Genomic DNA, 20066 nt, shown 5'->3' with positions numbered 1-20066 from the left:
TTGAGGGAAAGAAGAAATAAACCTTTGAGTATAATTATTTGTAGGGAAAAAAGCTGCTAATAGTGCTGGGAAAAAAGATGCAAGTTTTAGACACTTTAACCTTATGCACCTTACCAACATGTGAATGCCTACAGTTCTTTCCAGAAAATTGTCAGCAAAATAGTAGTTGCCTTTCATCTGTGCTGTGCATATCCCTGAGTGGGTCACATAACAAAGCAAGATTTGTAGGTCAGATAGGCCGGTTGTGACTTTTGTAGTGATTTTTCCCCATAGGTCAGTCAGAGAGATGAACATTTGTATATGCTGTGATCATTTTGGGGTCTATATATGCTGGTTTTGCTTCTTAAATGATCAATGTCCTGGTCAATACACCACCACGCAATTCGTCTGTTTCATTTCAGCAGAAACTCATGTTGAACAGGACTCCTGTGTAACTCACGTTCAACAGTTATTAGAGATCCATGCCACATGCAGAATGTACTTTCAACAGAGAATAAATAGCGTAGTAATATCACCATTAAAATGCCATGACACTAGAGAAACTTTTGGAGCAAACTGTATTAAATTTTAGGGTTTGCTACTGTAGAAGTCAGAAAATAAATACAACAGAAATCTGTAACAGGTAGGAAAACGCAGACAAGATGGCTTAAGTACAACCCCATTAAAAAGAGACATGCTGCAGGAACTAGAGCAGTGCACTGGAAATGCTGTCTGATGGAATCTGGTAGGACGAGCGAATTTTGGGTCTTTGTTCTGGGACTCGCTCCCTAGAGCTCTCTGCTTACCAGAGAGGTGCTGAGCCCAAGTTTTCCAGCAGTTTTCCTGCTGAAATCAGGAGCCGTGCCAGATGAAAGCAAAAGTTGGATTTGAAAATTTTTTCCCGTCTCTCAAGCCTTGGATGCTTCTTTAATCTTTTTCCTTTCATTTTTCTTTCCTGGGCACATACTGGTTGGTTGGGTTTTTTTCTCTTTCCAGTGCTGCGTGAAAAACATTTTCGCTCTTTCTCTCTTATCTTTTCAGTCGAATTTGCCAGATGACGTCTTTGAAAATGGAACGGCAACCACCGAGAAGCGGCCTCTTTCCTTCACTTTTGGCGACCTGCCTTACGAAGACCGTGTGCCCCCTGCCAACTCAGCAGAGTCCTCTTCTGCTCACGTCAGCTCCAGCCCCGACATCACTGCGACCCCCACCCAGCACCGAGCTCTCAAGTCCTCCAAGAGCTCGAGCCTGGACTGTAGCAGCAGCGACTCCCGCAGAGACTCTGTCGCTGAGCCCAAGGACCTGCCATCCCAGGGAGAAGGAGTGGTGGTTGAGAGCAAGTCCACCCCAAGGGCAGCTCCTGAAGTTTGCCAAAAACCCTCTGATGCCGGGAGCGATCACGTCTTTATAGAAGCAAGCGTCCCGGTGTCTCTCCTGCAGGACACGGATGAAGGGTCAGAGCTCAAGCCTGTGGAGCTGGATACCTATGAGGGCAACATCACGAAGCAGCTGGTAAAAAGGCTTACGTCAGCAGAGGCACCCGTGACCCCAGAGAGGCTGCCGTGTGAGGGATCGATTAGTGGGGAGTCAGAAGGATATAAGTCTTATCTCGATGGAAGCATTGAAGAAGCCTTGCAAGGGCTTCTCTTAGCTCTTGAGCCACACAAAGAGCAGTATAAAGAGTTTCAGGACCTGGACCAAGAAGTGATGCATCTAGATGACATCCTAAAAGTGAGTACGTTACTGAAAAATGAGCGGGTAGAATCTCCTCCCCTTCCTCGCAAACATCAAAGTAGGGGTTTTGGAGATCAGTAAAATTCCTCAGTAGCAGTAGATTTGCTCCTGCTTGGAGCACCCTTTCACAGTGTTGCATTTTGAAACTTCTGCCGGCAATGTGCTTAGTGCAGGCTTGTATCCTCAAGCGATGGATCTTTTAATCTGCTCGAAACCTGGGGGAAAGAGAAAAAGGTGCAATGGCAGAGGGGTAATTAAATTATACCCTTCTCTGAAGAAACTACTTGTGAACCCGTTGCTCGTGCCACACTGGAGATCAGATTATAGCCAACCTTCTGCCTTTGAAATCTGTGGGTCACGTCCTCAGTGGCTGTACTTTAGCATGCTACCCCTGAACTCTGTGGAGCTGTGCAAAACTACACCAGCTGAGGATCAGGCCTTGTAGCCGTAGAAGCTGAATTTTCTAAATTGCCAAAAGGATTTAGAAGCACAAGTATCACTGAAGGTTGCCATCCCCACATCACCTAGGCTTCTTCCAAGCCTTTTCCTTTTTCCCCCATCCATTTTTAAAAAGAGAGACATCCTGTCATTACACCAGGATGGGCAGAAAGTGTTGAAAATTAGAAAGAAGAAAAGGGAGTTGCATGTATGTTGTTAATACGTTTACTGCTGATCACTGTGACTCGTATCTTGCCCGTGGATAATAACTCATGACGCATTACTGTGCAAAGAGTATTATATGGGAAATAATCATTTCAAATGCTTCATATTCATATGCACGTTGGTCTGCTAGTCATTTAAGCCTCACCATTCAAAAACATGGCTGAGGAGGAAGGAGGGAAGCATTTGTCCTTCAGCATTATCTTTTTACAAAGAACCTTTGTTAACATCCTTGTTTCCATTGGTGAGTACTTTTTGACAGCCGGCAGCCCCTGTTTTTTGCACTATTTCCCAAGGAGGCAAAGCTACTATTACTATTATTTTTTCACTTTGTGGCTGCTTTGCAGCTTGTACAAAGAGGTCAACTATCCAAACAGCAGAAGGACAATGGACACTGTTTATTTACACTCCTTCCATCAGAAGTTACAAAGGGACAGACATGGGAAGGGGGAGAGAGAGGACGGACGTGTGCAGACAGGATTCCTGCACACTGGAGAAGGAGACCTCTTCCAGATCTGCTTATGTCTGCGTGTCGCCTATTGATCAGCTCGCAGACCGACACTCAGCATCGCCAGCAGCCATGCGGGGCTCCCCATGGAAAAAGGTTGAGCTGTAATCCAGCTCTGGCTGAAGAAATCTCTCTTGGCCATACTAGATGGGCAGAGAAAAGGAGAAACCCACATGTTGCTGTTTGCTTTTGCCTGATGAAACTGCGCTACCAGCCCTGCAAGAAATGGTAGCTAAAACCATCGGTGCTGCAGAAGCAGCGGGACACAGCACCCACCTGTGTCACAGATGTGTTGGGAAGTGTGTTCAATCAGTTTATGCCTGTACGGTTGGTTTAAGGAATCGACCATCGTAAGTGCTAACATATGACCATTATAGCACTAATATTGAGTGCAAATGCATTGGAAACAGAACTCCAAGCCCCCTCAGCTCTATAGGAGCCAGTGCCGAGTCTGAACACAGAGGTATTTCTTTCTACAAGCTGAGACAAAGTCCTGGCTCCTGCCTGGGACTGGAAAATATGGCTTGTGTAACAACCCCGGTGGCTCCTGCCTGTTTCTGATCAAATAATCACGTAGTGCTAAAGGTGTTGAGGTCATTGCACAAACCAGCGGAGGTGATCCCTCAAGTTACTTCTGATCCTGCAAGGTGACCTGGGAAGCAGCTCTGTGGGCATGTCTGGATGAATCACCACGTGAGACCAGGGACTTTGATATTTCCTACAGCAACAGCAAGGTTTCTGTCACATTTCTTCCCAGCAGCGAGATGGGATGGCTTCCCGTCTCTCTACCACTGTTAATTTCCGAGTTACAACACTGACTTTCTCTTTCATCTAGGAATCTGATACCTGATTAGCTTTTCCTTGATAAGCCATGTGGCTTCGAAGGCCACAAAAGTCCTCTCATCCCATGAATAAATCTGCAGATATGGGACCAAATTCATTACTCGCCAAGGTCCGTCAGAGTTACATCTGGAATAAATCCAATAGGGCCATTGGATATGTATAAATTGGCTCCTGTAGCTAGAACAGCAATTACGGAACGTGCCTTCCCCTTTCAACTTCCAGTGCGTTAACTGCTGTCTCTCCTTTTGAAGGACGCCGAAAGCTGCGTCGCTTGGATTCAAGATGTTCTTCTCGTTTCCATAAAAGACATCAAATTTTGCCTTTGAGGGTTTTCCTTTGGGGAAGAGAGGGGGTAGGAAGGGGAGGGGAGGAGGAATGGAAGGGGTTTTCCGCTTCTCAGGCTTTGCTTGTATATGCTATGAATATGAAGGTTTGAAATGAAACACCCAATAAAATGAAGTTTTAAAATAAAATGAAGAATTTGAAAGTTTTAAGCTTTATCCTTTTTTTTTCTTTTCTTTCAGTAGTAGCTAATATCTGGGGTTTTCATTGGTTCGTTCTGCCTTTGCAGTGCAAGCCAGCAGTAAGCCGAAGCAGGTCCTCCAGTTTAAGTCTAACAGTTGAAAGTGCTTTAGAAAGCTTTGATTTCCTGAACACCTCTGACTTTGATGATGAGGATGGTGGTGGTGTGGAGGTTTGTAATGGTGGAGGAGGTGCAGACTCAGTATTTTCAGATACTGAGATTGAGAAGAATAGGTAAGTTTGTAGTAACTGCCAGCTGTGCTTACGCCAAACTGATACCCTAGCTCTTTGTCGCTAACAGGGGATCCTGGTGCACACATTATTCAAGGAAGACTGACTAATCCTCGATGAGTGTATAGGGTCAGAGGGTTCCCCGTGGCTGCTGCATACAAAATCTTTAGCTTCCAGGACCACTTTTTTTTTTCCCCTGTTCAAATATATGCAATCTGTCCTCCAAAGGAGAAGGCTAAATTAAATTAAGCTGACATCAATACTGGCAGAGCCTCTTCCTTGACATAGGTTTGGACCTGGCTTTCCTTGGATGTAATTACTAATTCCTCTGTGGTTTTTCCCCCCTCCCTTTGTCTTTTCTCTCTAGCCGAATGAGTCTTTGCAGTGGATTAAGCTTGTCAGTAACAGTAACACAGGGCCAGATTTAAGCAGCATGGTGTAGGTTTCCTTTGGAATGTAAGAGTGATGACTGGTACTCTGTTCATGGCCCTGCGTGTTACCTGCCCTTCTTTCATCACTTTTGGTCTTTCTGAGAAAAAAAAAAATGCAAAAAAAAAAGCAAAAAAAAAAAAAAGCTGTGGTGTTTGTGCTGTGGTCTGCTATTGTCGTGTGACCTTAAGATGCTGTGTTTCATTCAATCCTAAAAGCATGTTTGCATCCTCAGAGCTGACACGATGCCCGGCAGGCATGTAAGCGGCACTAGAGCTGGAAAAAAAGAAAAGAACATGGGTCCCTTGTACCCTGTGCTTTCCAACCAGGGAGCTATACTTCTTGCAGATTATCATGGCCTGTTTAGAATGATTTTGAATGCAAACAAGCAACCACCATGCAGTTCCCATCATCTCACTGCATATCCTCTTTCCGGAATAAGACTTGGTGGGAAGAAAAACTTGGAAAATCATGTTGCTTGCTTGCTAAACTGGCACTCTGAGCTCAGTTCAGTCTGTGTTGATTTAAAGATCTGGCTTTAACCAGGCACTTCAGCATAAATTTAACGTTAGCAGCAAAAATTTAAGTTAGTTATAAGCTAACATTGAAAGCAACTAAAATCATTTAAGCTAAAGTAGAAGTTAAAATTTCTTTTTTTCCCCTCTGGCTCGTCCCCAGACAGTGAGACAGTGTAGATTCCCACTTCCATTTTTAGATGTGCGTGTGACTCAGTGTGAAGGTTGCAAGTGTTGAAACTTCTGAACTTGCAGCCAAATAAATACACTTGCAACCTGGGGACTGACCTCGGGCTTTGCATTTAAAGACAGGCAGGACCATTTGTTCAACATGGCAATGTTGGAAATAATAATGATTTAAATCACAGTGAGACTAGCTTTACGCTCTTACAGAAACAAAGTAAGCTGTACACGTTGTGCCTAAAACAGCGTATGAAAACATCATGTCTCTTACTGCAGCAGTGGTTTTCCTTCCGCAATGAGCATGAGATTTGGCAGCAGGAGGACACGGAAAGCACAGAGCTGTTGTTAGCAGCTCCGTGCTTGGGATGGCACAAATTGTCACGGTGCTTCATCCAGAGCGATGGGGGAGATGATTTTCACCAAGAGACGGGAGAAAACCGTCACCGCCAAGCTATGGATACGGTAGCCGCTGGTTGAAAAGGCTTGCCCTTGAGGGCGTTGGGTCGCTCATGGCAAACCAGTTGGTCAGCGGGCAGCGAGCTGTCCCCTCAGTGGGTCCGGCCCTTGCGTGCCTGTCCAGGGCAGCGCTGCTCCTTTGCGATATGATGTGTTCATCGCCGGGTTTCTGGCCGCTTTTTCCGCTCTTCTGCCGTGCTCGTTGCTCGTGAGCGTGCGTGTGTGTGTCTGTGGCGGCAGCGGTTGTCGTCGTCCCCCCTCCGTAGCTGACCTCCCTCATCCCTCCCCAGTTACAGGACGGAGCACCCCGAAGCCAGAGGCCACCTGAGCGAAGCTCTCACCGAGGACACGGGTGTGGGCACCAGCGTGGCCGGCAGCCCCCTGCCCCTGACCACAGGGAACGACAGCCTCGATATAACCATAGTTAAGCACCTGCAGTATTGCACGCAGCTCATTCAGGTACTGGGGCCCAGCTCGTTTAGGGCACGTATTTGAAAAAATATAATCTTCCCCGTGGGCACTGGTGGGCACACAGCGCGGGGTACGAGCAGGCTGGCAAGGTCAGGGCTGCTTGTGGGAGCGCAGGGCCGGGGCAGCCGCCATCTTGGGGTGAAGGTGATGCTGGAAATGACCTCTGTCGTTTCCGTCCCGGCCTGTCTCGGAGCAGAGCTGATGTGCAAAACTACGGGGCATTTTGCATCCCTCAAATGATGCAGGGGGGGCAGCCCCTGCTCTGGGTTACAAAAGTCCACCGGCTTTGCCGGGAGGTCGTCGATGAGATCGGTCCCCGGTTAAGGCAGCCCATGTCTTCTGAGGTAAAACAGAAGCCCGTGGCCCCACCGTTTAACCGAGCACCAGACGAGGCTGCGATGTTCAAGAGCAGAAATTAATTTCTGCGTGTGAGCTGGAGAGATTGTCTGCGACACACACGTGACAGGCCCCTTGGGACATCAGAATGATCTGTTCTTGCTCACAACTAACTAGCACAACCTTTTAGCGTGTTTTTTTTTTCAGACCCCAACCACAGCCAATGTGATTTTAAACCTCCAGCAGGCCACTTTTTAGCAAGAAAGGGCATCAGGGGTTTCCTGATGAATCAAAACATACTGCAGCTTCCTCTTTTTGCAATTATTTGATTCTTCCACCTTACATACAATTTGCTTTATTTTCCCAAAGGCCCACTGAAGCAATGCAGAGTGATCCTGATTCCAGCACCCTTAGTGCTGAGCTGGACACTCTGCTGACTCACAAGTATGAGAAAAAGGGAGGGTTTTGGCTTTTAAAAGCCAAAAAAAAAAAAAAAAAGCTTTTTTTATTATTATTTGTACAAGAGTACACAGTATATATGCAGTTGGGGGAGGCAAGCTTGAACTATGTCCACACACTGAGCAGATTTGATATGAACAATATTTACACGGACTGGTGAAGAAAATGCAGGTGTCAGCAGCAGGGAGTATTACCAAGACGAAAGCACCAAATTAATAAAGGCACCTGGGTAGTTGATCAGAGCTGAAAGGGAGTGGAGAAAAAGCCTCCAGGCAGGTATGGCCTGAAAGCCCACAGCCTATGGTATGCAAAAGTCAGACTAATATTCTCTTCTGGCTATTCTTTTAAGGCTTATGATGATGGATTCCTTTAGCTTTGCAGAGTGTATAAATCAGAAATTTCTTTTGCAAGTGGCTGCTTGGATACTCAAGTGCCTATATCTGGATGTAGCTGTTAAAGATATAAGCAACAATGCCTATCAACCAGGACCATAAAATATCCCAGAGACAAAAAGCTTTTGAAGTTAAGGAGATCCCATTGTTCCCAGCAATGAATTTGCCACTGTATTTCTTCAGGTGCCAGGTGTTTTAGAGGTTTTTGCTTTCTTCTGAGGTTGGGGTTTTTTTGGCTCAATGACTCCTTTTCCTCCCTTCCCATTTGTCTTCACCAGCAAATTGTGTTCTCCAGTAAAACACCATTTGTGGCAAGAGACCTCCTGGATAAGCTGTCCAGGCAGATCCTCGTGATGGAGAATATCGCAGAGATCAGCACTGAGAATGTGGGAAACATCACTTCCCTTACTGATGGTAAGAGACAGGTTAGGGAGTTTCCTTCTGAAAAGGGTTTGTTTGGGCATGCGTGCCTGCTGAAATTATCGCTGTGCAGAGCTCACCATCACTGCAGGAGAGGCCACCGTAATAAGGTCAAATCCCAGTTACCAGCAGATGTAGCAGTCATCAGAACTGGTCAGGGGTCTTATTCTGTCTTCAGCGCTGGTATCCAGAAATAAGCAGGTGAGAAGAGAAAGGACTTATCCTTAACCTGCTTGATGTGCGGAAGATGCACGGAGGTCGTTTGCTACAGTGGGGTGAGGATGCTGCCGCCTCTGAAGAGCCAAATTCTTCCTCCACCTCTCTTTCCTGAGGAAAGGCAGGATCTGCCTTATACTATCAGAGGCATAATACAACCCCTTGAACATTTAATCTGCTTTATTTTTAGTCATCTCTATGGAGAATTATTTAGTTATTTTTCTTGTTGTTGCATCTATTTTAATACATTGGAAGACTTTGACAAACAGGTAGTTACTCACCCTTGTGAGCACTCTGGCAGGATAGGTAAATACAACACGGTGTATTGTACTTTGTTTATCAGAAAACTGAGGCAAAATTGAGTGACTTATCCTAAGCCACAGAGCAGTGCTAGGTCAGGGACAAGTCTTGTGCAGACCATTTGCAGTATTCCTCTACTATTTCATGGTATTTAAAAGGATGAGACATCAGTGCCCAGAACTGGATCAGGAGCAAATTTTCTCACATCCTACCATGGGAAATGGAAAAAACATGTTACAGACTTGGGGTGAGCACATGATCACGCTCTGTGAAGGTACTGGCACGGGGTGACCCACCAAACGATAATTGTCCATCAATGGGCTGGGGTGAGATTTCCTCCACTCTTACCATCTTTTTTCTTCTGGAAGTCGACGCTTCCAGCACGGCTTTGTTTCATCGTTCATTTTGTCTTCCCCGCCAGCAATTCCAGAGTTCCACAAGAAGCTGTCACTGCTGGCTTTCTGGATGAAGTGCACTGGCCCTTCAGGAGTGTATCACACATCTGCAGACAAGATGATGAAGCAGTTGGATATCAATTTTGCCACCACTGTGAATGAGGAGTGTCCAGGACTTGCAGAAACAGGTACCAACTGCTGCAAAAAAATTGTGTTGGTCATCAAAATGGAGAACAGCTGTGTACTGGGCTTTACTCAACTTGCATTGCTTTGTTTTCCAACCCCTTGGAGGTGTGTTTGGCCACAGCTCCAAGATCTCATTTGAAAACTAACACTACAACTCTTGAAACAGTTTTGGCCCAAAATAATCAGATGAGAATAGGAAAAAAAGGTGAGGTCAGCAGAAGAAAAAATACTGTTTTAAGGTTTATGAGCTAATAGGTAAGTCTGTTCCCAAATACAGGTTTGTAAGTGATTCAGTGGAGTAGGAATCATCTCACTTAATTTTATGTGTCTGTATAATGTCCATACCCCGTTACAGTTCACTGGGTTGGAATTAATATGCATCCAAGTGAGACTATCTGAATATAGGTTCCTACCTGGAGTGAGATGTACCACATCGACTAGCTCTCCCTGGGCTAGAACGGGGATGTAGGGTGACTTGCTTCAGGATATCATTTGGGTAGAAAGGATGCTGTATTGATCGGATAGGAAGCTGCACTAGCCATCTGTAAACTGGCAGGGGTTCATCCGTACAAAGATACCCTCTGGTGATGAGAGCTAGACAGGGAGAAGGTCTGTCTACCTTCTAACCTAACCACAGTTGAGGTTGGAAACATTGGGAAGTATCTGGCTTTGCAGGTATGGTTCTTTCTTTCTGGCTTGGAAGTAGACTGCATCATTTTGCCCACAGCTTTTGCTCTCATTAACGTGTCCCTTTGTCCACGGCTGCCTGCAGTCTTCAGGATCCTGGTGTCTCAGATTTTGGACCGGACGGAGCCTGTCCTCTACTCCAGCATGGCCTCCGAGATCATTACCGTCTTTCAGTATTACAACTATTTTGCCAGCCACAGTGTTAATGACCTTGGAAGCTATTTGCTGCAGCTCGCAAAAGAAGGTAGGGTATATAAATTCTGGTGGCTAACAGGGGAGTACATCTGTGTACCTCTGAGCTCAGGACAAAACAGTTCAGCCCTGAGGCTGATTTTACAAAAGAAAGGGGGAAAGGAGACAAAGAAGTGCCTTGGATACTAAGTCTGAATGCACCTGAACAGTTGTACGTATCAAGGGAAAGCAGCTGATGCAGATACACCCTCAGTCATTTCTATTTCCATATCTGAATGGGAAAAAAGAGTTAGTTTTTAGGAAATGGCTGATGGTGGTGGACTGGGCCCAAGGTCTGGGAAGTTTTCTGTGCCCGCAGCTTGGATGATGTTCCGGTCTTTCACCATCCTTTATGGAGAGACCTTCTGAAGTGCTGAGCAATTCTCAGTATCCAAGGGATCACAGCACGTCAGTGTTTGGCAGGCTCTGCCACCGAGAGCGAAAGGGGGAAGCAGACGCTCCACCGAGCGTGCTAGACTGCAGTCCCTGGCAAGCCAAATTTTCTTCTCTATTTGAGAGGGAGTCTGAGGAACCTTGCCCAGTTTTCGTTTTTATTTGGACATACTGGGGAGCTTTTGCTCTAAAACCTGGAAGGCAAAAAGCATTTCAGTCCACCTCTGAAACACATTAGCCCTGGCTCTTGGTAGCGGACATCAATCTGCCTAGGAAAAGCTCTCATAAAGATGCTCTGGAAGTCAATGCACTGACAGGGATATTGGGTTTCACTTGGTATGGGGAGGATTTACATCTTCCAGCAGAAAGTGAAGATTTGACAGGTAGGCCTTTAGCTCTGGGAAGGTGTAAGTGCTGCAGTGTCCCGCTTAGCCCATCTACTCATCTCCTCCTTTGGAAGAACGTCTAAGAAACTGGCCCAGCTTAAAGCCCAGACAATTCCCCGTGCAGACACACTGCAGTGCTACAATTGCACAGATGGGGATTTCTTCATGTCCTTTGCGTGTACAAATGAATTGAGGATTGCTAGTGGGGAAAGGAGCAATCTGAAATATTGAGAGGATAACATAAGTAACAAGGATCTTTCTCTTGCACTTGTAGCCTCTGTGGTTCAGGTGCTGCAGTCAGTGAAAGATGGAAAACTGCAGCAAAACGTGGCCAAAATAAACTCCAATAACCTTCCACCACAGCAAGAGGTTTTGAGAGCTTTGGCTTTACTTCTCAATGAAAATAAAAATGAAGTCAGCGAGACCGTGGCATCACTTCTGACAGCTACCGCAGAAAACAGGCACTTCAGGGAGAAGGTAAGTGGCAGAAAATCACCTATCGCATAAGGGACCTGTATCATCATGACATTTTTTCTGCCTGTGTGTCTCAAATGTCTATGTGTATAAAATAATTGCTCCAAGCTTGATTTAAACTGATCCAGAGGGATATCCTGTCTAATTTTTCTGCAGATATGCAGCTCTGTTTCTGTTGTTATGCCAGTCTGCTTCTACCTGTCATTACACTAAACAGGTACTAACCAAAACTCTGCAAATCCTTACTGAGTGCTGTGCTCTCCAGCTATCTTCCACACTTCAGCATTTCAGCTGGCCTGCCTCAGACTTGACTTCAGCCTGAGGCTTCAAGGCAACAGTCCCCAGCATCACCAACACGCAAAGACGTAGGGCTGCGATTTTTGGGGTTTTGTCCCAGAGAAGACTGGCATCTGTGGGACCTCCCACCATTTCTGGGGGGGATGGACTGCCTTGGGCAAACACAGCACAGCTGTGAGATCTAAGATTTGAGTCTATCACAGATACCAAAGGCAACAAGCAGGGCCAGATTAAACACAGAAATGAAAGAGAAGGGAGAAGAGGAATAAGAAGAAATTAGGGGTTGGCTTCTACCCTTTCATGGCAGACCTTTCTCTACTATTCTTCTTGTTCCCTGTCAGGACAGAGTGAAAGAAAAGGCAGTTGGAAGAGGAGGAGTGGTGGAAGGAAGGCAGAGGGAGGAGAAAAAGGAGCTCACTCTTTGCTGCTCTTCTCTGTCGATCCAGCCCCCTCTTTGCTTGCCCTCCCACTTCATCTTCCATTTTTGCAGCCTCTTGGTATCTCATACCATCCTTCTCCATCCCCAGCTTCATGGAGGCAGCATCTCAGGGAAAATACAACCTTCTCCTGGAACAGGTGTGTGTAGCCCATACCTGGTTCACTGCCTGCAGGAAGGACCACAAGGTGCCTTGTGCGAGGACATTATGCAGCCTTATGCTGCAGATGAGCTCATGGCGCAGCCAACTGCCGCTGAGGTTTGCTGCTCACACTGGTTTTGTTTGCTCAGCAGCAGCTAGTAATTTCTAGGGCCAAGCAATAAACTGGTGTAGCAGCTCTTGCTAACCTTGCAATAGTAATTTGCAGTCCCCCTGGGGTCCATCCCAGTCTGTTGATTACTATCCCTACATTAGCGAGACCATCTCAAGGGTCAGCTCTTGAGCTATTTAGACTCCAAGGCCCATTTAAAGCTCTTTGGCGATTTATGCGGAAAGGCACTCAAGGATGCGAGATTGGGCTTCTCACTTTAACGTGAACTTTTCCTCACCAAAAGCTGGCCTGAGACTACTAAGCTGTAACTCGTGGCCTGGTCTGGATCTGCTGTAGGGAATTATCCCACCACATTACCTGTAGCAGGGACTGTGCCTCTCCATCCCACGGGCTCAACGGTCCAGGAGGTGGGCTGCAATCCCTCTCCCTGTAGTAGGGTAGCAATGCCTCCATGCTCCACCCTTCTGCTCCACACAGGCACAGACATTTTCATCGCTACTCTTCTTTATCTGTTTTCAGGCCTTGATTTATTACTGTGAAGCACTAACCCAGCCCAACCTCCAGCTGCAGAAAGCAGCTTGCTTGGCTCTAAGATACCTCAAGGTAAGAGACAAGGAATTCACTGTGGTACTTGGCTTTGCTTTAAAGAAAGGACATCTGATAGGTACAAACAAGAAAGTAGAAACTGCAATAGCAGCAGCAGTAGTGTTTTTGTTTTGCCTTGCTGCACTGCATCCTCTTACAGATACTGTGCTGTTTGGGAATGGTTTAGAAGCTTCACTGCAAAAACAGCCGGGCTCTGTGACGATGACAAAGTTTATCTTTGGCACGTCATCTTTTCCTCCCTCTCATATTGACTTTAGGGAGCATACTTCCACATCACAGAGGAAAAAAAAAATTCATCCAAGAGTACTGACTGAGAGGGCGAAAAGACATCCTTTCTCAGGATAAAATTGGCTGTAATGCATGTAGGTTGCAGCAGTAGAAGAGAAAGGGAGAGACAGGCCACAGCTCATTTTATGACAAATAACTGGTACATCTGGGCACTACAGCTTCAGCTAGCATCTGGTACCATTTCTGCACTCCCTCTCATGACGGGAAGGAAAAATCCACTTTTGTTTTAGCTGTATAGAGCCATGGGAAACAGCAGCCACCCAAGCCCAACCGATGCGGAAAACTGGGGCAAAAAAAGGTGTTCTGTGAGACAGAACCACCACGGGCTATTTCTCCCTCAAAAATGTCCCCTGGAGAAGACAGCTCTAAAACGTAACTTCATCCCAGCCAGAACCGATACCATCCAATACATAATCCAACAGTTGAAATATGAAAAACCTGTTTTCCCTTAAACGAGATGCTAGCAGGCATCCCTGAGAGGCAACGGAGAGGAGCATTACTCCTCTGCTGCATGCAGGGCACAGTGGGGTTTTTGATCTCTCAGGAAAAGCCAGACAGTGGTGGAACTGGAGCTAGACACATTTGAGTAGTGTGGCTCCGATGAATCTTAAATAGTGAGAATGGCAATAGCTGGGGAAAAAAACCAACTACTGAGGGGAAGTGTCCTCATTTGGGATCTTCAAATAAAAAGCTAAAGCCTTTCTGGAAGATACTATTTCAGAGATGGGAATGCTACAACGGATAGGTGACTGTGGATGAGCTAATCCAATGGGAGTCTCATCCACATCAAACCACGTTGGCTGCACAAGGTCCCACTGTGAATCTCGTGAGAGGTTTCACAGGTCGCAGCAAGCTCTGTGTGGCTGTGGCCCCAGCACTCGTAAGCATTCGAGCTGCAGTCACCAGTATGCACCCAGCACAGGCTTGCCGCGAGTCAAGCACAGGTGACCACGTTGAAGATGGGGTGGTGAGATTTAATGGCTCTGGTAGCTAAGCCCTCATGCAGAGCATCGTAGACCAGACCTGTGCCCCTCAGGTGAACAGGGTTCGTACAAATACTGACTCTGTGGCTCAGCGCCTCTTCCATGTGTCACACGGGGGCTGTACCTGCCCTTCCTTTCACTCGCCTCTCTTCTTGTCGTATTAAACAGCCTGCCAGAGGCACTATGACAGCTGCTCTCCCCAAAGGCTTGACATTTTTGTAGCAGAGAACAGGATGATTCCTTCCTTTCTTCCCAAAATAGCAGAGGCAAGGCAAAAATGTGGAAATGTTGGTGACTGCAGGCGTCGGTGAGGAGCTTGCGGTGAAGTGATTGGGCTGGCCAGCCAACGTGCCTCTGTAGACAGTTAGGCTGGCCAGAACAGCTTTCTCAGACCGACCAGGTTTGACGTGCTCAGTGTGAAACTCATTCCCTTGACGCCTGTCTCCTGTTCGTCTCCCTGCCGTACCTGTACCTTGGCACTTTTACAGCCTTGTCCTGTGGCCCACCACCCAACCTACAGTCAGAAGGGGCACACGTAGCTGGTCAGCCAGATTTACGCATGTAGGGCATCGGGTAGGAAATTTAGAAAGAGTCCACACCGACAGCAGAAAATATGCCTTCTCCTAGATGCTCCCTCTCAGGGAAACCCCGTTCTTCATGTCTCCACCAAGGCCCTTCCCTTGGAGTAGAAAGGGCAACATAGAGGATAGTGACTATTTCCGCGCAAGGTTGTGAAATAAAACCACAGTGTACTACGCAGTGCTAATGCGGTTCTTTTCGCGCTTCCCAGGCTACTGAGAGTATTAAAATGCTGGTCACACTCTGCCAGTCTGACAACGAAGAGATCAGAAAAGTGGCATCCGAAACCCTGCTCTCCCTCGGTGAGTTGCCTGTTTTAGAGCAGCAGTTCATTTTCTAATAGAGCAGCATGTAAGACACCCGAGTTATACAAACATGAGGCTCTAAATTGACACAAAACTTTACCTAGAGACTCAAACAGGTGAGAAAATATATATTCTTAAAAATCATTCGGTTTGAAAATCATGAAAATGAGCCAAAAAGAGAGAAACTGAATTGTGTGAGTCTGGAGGGGGAAGTAGAAAAGGAAAAATAGCAAAGGAGAGGTTGACAAACAGAAATAATTCATAATGAATTTGAAAACCAAGCAGCATTTAAGGTGTCAGGACCGGCACACTGCCTGCTGCATCTCATACACCCTTCTCTTGGGGATCCCCTCCTATCGCTCCTGGAGTACCATTATCACACTCTCAAGTGCCATTAGCACTGCCAAGTGTTTGTTTAATCTAAATTATCTCTATATGGTTATTTGGACAGATCCTAGCCTGCAAGTCCTCCTTCACGCAGTACCTCAGGCACCTTGCATTGACCCTCATTTGTCCTTGAGACAACAGATACCCTGTTCATTAACCTGTAATCTAGTTCTGTAGCAGTGTGTGACTGCAGATGTGGCTGCACAGTTTCAGGGCACCAGTACTTCAGTGGCACCGAAAAATTGCATTTTTCTGGCCTTTAGGCTAGGCATGAATTTCTGCTCCATGGGCGTGTGTCCATCTGTGATTTTAATTATGCAAACTCTTCAAACATACACTTCTTCATTCACCCGTTCAGCAGGAATTCACTCTGCTGCTGGACGTGTTATTGCTCAGGTTATAAAACAACTAGCCTGGGGACGCTTTTAAAAACTCTGGGAGATTGTACTGGCGTTCTTCTCGATGACATACAGCGACCAGTTTGGTTCCTAATGGTCAATTCAACACACTAGGCTCAATGCTATCTGCAGGTACATATAGATGACAGTATCTAAGAGGAAAAGGTTTGAGACACACAAATAGTTAAATTTAGCAAATACACTGCTTTCTCTTTTTCAGCGGTATATAAGTAAAGATGTGGCTAGACTCACTTCTTTAAAGCACCAGGACTGAGAAGTGAGTAAACTTTATATTGTCCAAAGTAGAAGTGGGTAAACATCATCTGTCTCAAGTATATCCCAGCTGCAGCTGAGACCTTGACAAGCACCATAGGTCATATAGTAAGACAAGTGTACAGATACTGTCATCTAATCATACAAGTCATGTCTGCTTCTGTTTTGCTCTAGGTAGAACCAGCAAATTACATGAGAAAATAAAAAAATTAATTTGAATATTCAGAGCATGCTTACATTTTTCCAAGTAATTTCTGAAGCTGCCTTCAACAAGATAAATTTTAAGATAAATTTTAAGAAGGGGAAGAAGATACTGGCAGATCAGTACTTTCTAAGAGCAGAGAATCCAGTATTTTAAATGTTGTAGGGCAATGATATAATACATTATTATGCTTTAACATTTTGCATTCAGGTGAAGATGGGAGACTGGCATACGAACAGCTGGACAAATTTCCCCGGGAATTTGTTAAAGCTGGAAGCCGCCGTGGAACTGAAGCTGCCACAGCTTTTTAGGTGGAAAAGAACCTGCCTACATTTAACAGGCATTAAAGTAGGATGGAGCTGCACTTCAGTGTGGGGAGCAGAAGGAAGACTTGGAAGAATTCTATGAGATTGTCCCAAAATGTAGCAATTTACAGACTTCTTAAGGAAAAGCAAAATCTAAAATCCAGCTTCAGGGTTCCTATTGGCTCTTCTTTGCAGCTTATGATGGAGCAGTTGGATGTTGAGGAACAATACTTTCTTGACCGATTCATAACAAATAATGTAATTGCAGTTATTCAGCCTCAGCAAACTTCTGTGAGTTTTTAGAATTTGGCATCTTCATATATTTTACTGCGTATTACATTTACTTCCTTGAAGTTGTCGTGAAAGCTTGAGACGTGCGATAGTGTATCTAACAAGGACAAGTAGGAGGCCACCTGAGCAGGACTGCAAAGAAGCTTTCTCTTCAGCCCCGGGGTAGGCGTCTGCTGCCATGCAGTGTCCCCAGCAACGCTCCAGCAGCAGAGAACACCACTCGGCTTTCTCAATTTTGTCTCAGTAATAAAATACAGAGCAAGTTTCTTCAAGTTTTGCCTCCAGAAACAGCATGATGTAAACCCTGGGAGGTGTCACTTCGGTGACTCACTCTAAATGCCTCCGCTGGTCTTTTATTTTCTTTCTCTTGCCCTCCAGCAACAAGCCATCATTAATCCAGAGATTTGTGAGGGGGATCAAACAATCACGTAGGCTTCTGAAAACTAAATGAAAAGGTAAAGTGCATTTATTTATTCCGAGAAGAAGGAGTGAATACAGCTAATTGCACGAGTCCCCAAAGCCATTTGGTCCCCTAAGTTGCAGGCAGAATTAGATTTCATACACTCTAATTAGTGGATCATAGCTTCTATAGAATGATTTCAATATAAAGAACTAGAACAAACTGAAGTGGACCTCGGAGGCAGTAATAAACAGAGGGTGAAGTGAATGCATTTCCCTCCCCCCCTCACTGCAAGGATGAAAGACAGCAAGTACTTCAAACTGTTGATTACCAGCCTTAAGTTAACAGAGGAGGTGAATAGAATTTAACAGAAGAGTGTTCCTGTACTGTGTTCATTATGCATGAAATGCTATTTAGATGTCAATTAAAGTATCCAAATTTGCATAGACTACATAGAAAAGATTGCAAACAATTCACATCAAAAGGAAGCCTTGTGCGCCAAACATTGGCAGGCAGGGGTCATTTTGTTTTGGGTTTTTTACTGTGAATGTTACAAAAATGTACATATCTGTATATTTATAAATATATATATTCTTCCTTTAATTAAAAGTACATTTTGTACAGTTCAAAATGCTTGTTTACTGAGGGATATAGACTCTTTTTGCAGAAGGTGAAATAACCATGTTATGGTTTTTTGTACCACACCTATCCCATCAGCTGAATTCTTCCAAGGTGTCCTTTTGTACTGACGTCTGCTTTTTTTTTTAATTTTTTTTTTTTTTTTCTTTTAGTTTTGTGGCATTTGTACTCACCATATTTCCTATCACATTTAAGTTATAATAAAGATTATTTTTTAATTACTAAGCACATCAGTCCATATGTATAGTCACTCTTTCTATCAGCAGCCTCTCCACTGTGAGGCTCATACAACCTTCAAACATGCGAGTCAGCTCCCAGTACCATAGGTGGCTCAGTAAAAGCCACCTACTTTCAGCTGGATTTTGGGCAAAATGTTAGCGAGTTGTTTAATCATATTAAGGGAAAAGGCTTCTAGGGAATATTTGTCTTTTCAAGCCTGGTCACCAGGACAGGACTTTATGACAGTCTCAAAACAGTTTAGCTAATATAATGAAGTCATCTGCTAGATTTCTGACAGCGTAGAAATAATTTCATATCACATAAACTTTGTTAAGACTTAGAAGAACATTTTACAAAAATATCTAAATTAGAGCAAGTGAACAATACACGTAGCAAGGACTACTGCCTGAGGGTGGGCAGAAAACTGCAACTTCTTGTGCAGGGGGAGAAATGGTGCAATACTAACTTGTGTTTTAATATGCACAACTCCTGCATTTTCATCTTTCCACTGGCCAAGGGGGGATGAGTGGCAAACTATTTTACTAATTGAAATAAACACACAAACCACAAAAGTAGGAAAAGTAGAGAAAGGATGAAACTATAGTGAAAACAACTACTCGTAGTTGCACCTCTGTGAGGTGAACCAAAGCACATTTTTAAAAAGCCAGTTTTAAACTAAAATGCTATTTTGGAGGCAAGGGGAGGACTGTGCACTCTCAGTGTTCCTTCTCTGGTTGCTTCAATGTGCATGTGCAGGCCCTTGCTCCCGTCCCAGAGCATCAATCGGCAAGAGGCATACGCTATTTTAAAAGCAGATGAGAATATTCTTATTGTTTCCGTATCTGTCAAAAGCTCCTACATGTAATACATACTGTCAAAAGCTTGCTTGGAGTTTGCGTATCACTGTGTGCAACACGATTTTGTTAAAGCAAAAGCTATGATGTCATCAGGTTGCAGGTGCTTCTTTCTGAGCTGTTGCTTAGGAACGAGTGAAATAAGTTTACTTTCAAGCAAGCACTAGTGCCTTACGTTTCTAGCTACTCCTAGTTTAAGTTCAGAACAAACCAGCTTTGCGTATCATTCAAGATACTTACCAAGAAAGGCTCCACAAGGACTAGCAGAAAATATGCTGAAGAGGCTCCAGGACTGTTACCAAACTCCCGCTGATTACGTCTTCCCTTTTGTGAAGACAGACTCGTCTCGGACAGAAGACGCTCCTTTTCCTCGTGCAAATATTCAGGCTTAGGGCACAGACCTGGGGAGCACAGAACTGCCATGGAGCGGAGAGCCAAAGCTGCAGAGAGCACAGGGCTGCTCACATGTACAGGTACCATGTCAAATGGAGCTTATATCTAATTAATTACTTTCATTTTATTGTTGTTTTAAATCCACCCTTTGAGAAGCTTATTAACCTCAAGCTGATCTGCCACACCATTATGACCATTAAAAACCACGTATCCAGCTCATACGAACCAGATAGGAGCAAATCCTGCTCTCAACAAAGTCAATGAGGAAATTCACAGGAATTTTAGTGGGAACAGTTAGACCAAATTTAGTACCTGTTGTGGTATCCGAGACCGACAAGCTTGAACCAGGCATAGACGTATAGAGGCTAAATTTCACTTTAAGCATTTATACTGTTTTAAAAAACTAAGTAAAACAAATTATCACATTCTAACTTGATTCATGACAACATATGAAAACCCCCCCCCCCCACTCAATTTAAGAACAAACCCAAGCAAAGTCCCATGAGTTTCTGCCCTCAGGGTAGCAAACCCTT

General features: G+C 45.0%; 1 protein-coding gene across 1 annotated transcript in view; it reads left to right on the top strand.

Moving 5' to 3' along the window:
* RIPOR2 (RHO family interacting cell polarization regulator 2) overlaps nucleotides 1-18284 on the top strand; it is a 69251-nt gene extending 50967 nt beyond the window's left edge. Inside the window, exons 14-23 of the mRNA XM_049830472.1 lie at nucleotides 1021-1710; nucleotides 4296-4480; nucleotides 6351-6519; nucleotides 7997-8132; nucleotides 9076-9237; nucleotides 10008-10166; nucleotides 11207-11409; nucleotides 12931-13014; nucleotides 15079-15169; nucleotides 16643-18284. Of these exons, the coding sequence (XP_049686429.1) occupies nucleotides 1021-1710; nucleotides 4296-4480; nucleotides 6351-6519; nucleotides 7997-8132; nucleotides 9076-9237; nucleotides 10008-10166; nucleotides 11207-11409; nucleotides 12931-13014; nucleotides 15079-15169; nucleotides 16643-16743 (1980 nt within the window). The 3' untranslated portion in view covers nucleotides 16744-18284. The remainder of the gene's footprint in view (nucleotides 1-1020; nucleotides 1711-4295; nucleotides 4481-6350; nucleotides 6520-7996; nucleotides 8133-9075; nucleotides 9238-10007; nucleotides 10167-11206; nucleotides 11410-12930; nucleotides 13015-15078; nucleotides 15170-16642) is intronic.
* The last annotated feature ends 1782 nt before the right edge of the window (nucleotides 18285-20066 follow it).

The sequence above is a fragment of the Accipiter gentilis genome, chromosome 27 (genome assembly GCF_929443795.1).
Source record: "Accipiter gentilis chromosome 27, bAccGen1.1, whole genome shotgun sequence".
Lineage (NCBI taxonomy): Eukaryota > Metazoa > Chordata > Aves > Accipitriformes > Accipitridae > Astur > Astur gentilis.
This window is presented reverse-complemented; position numbering and strand designations above follow the sequence as displayed.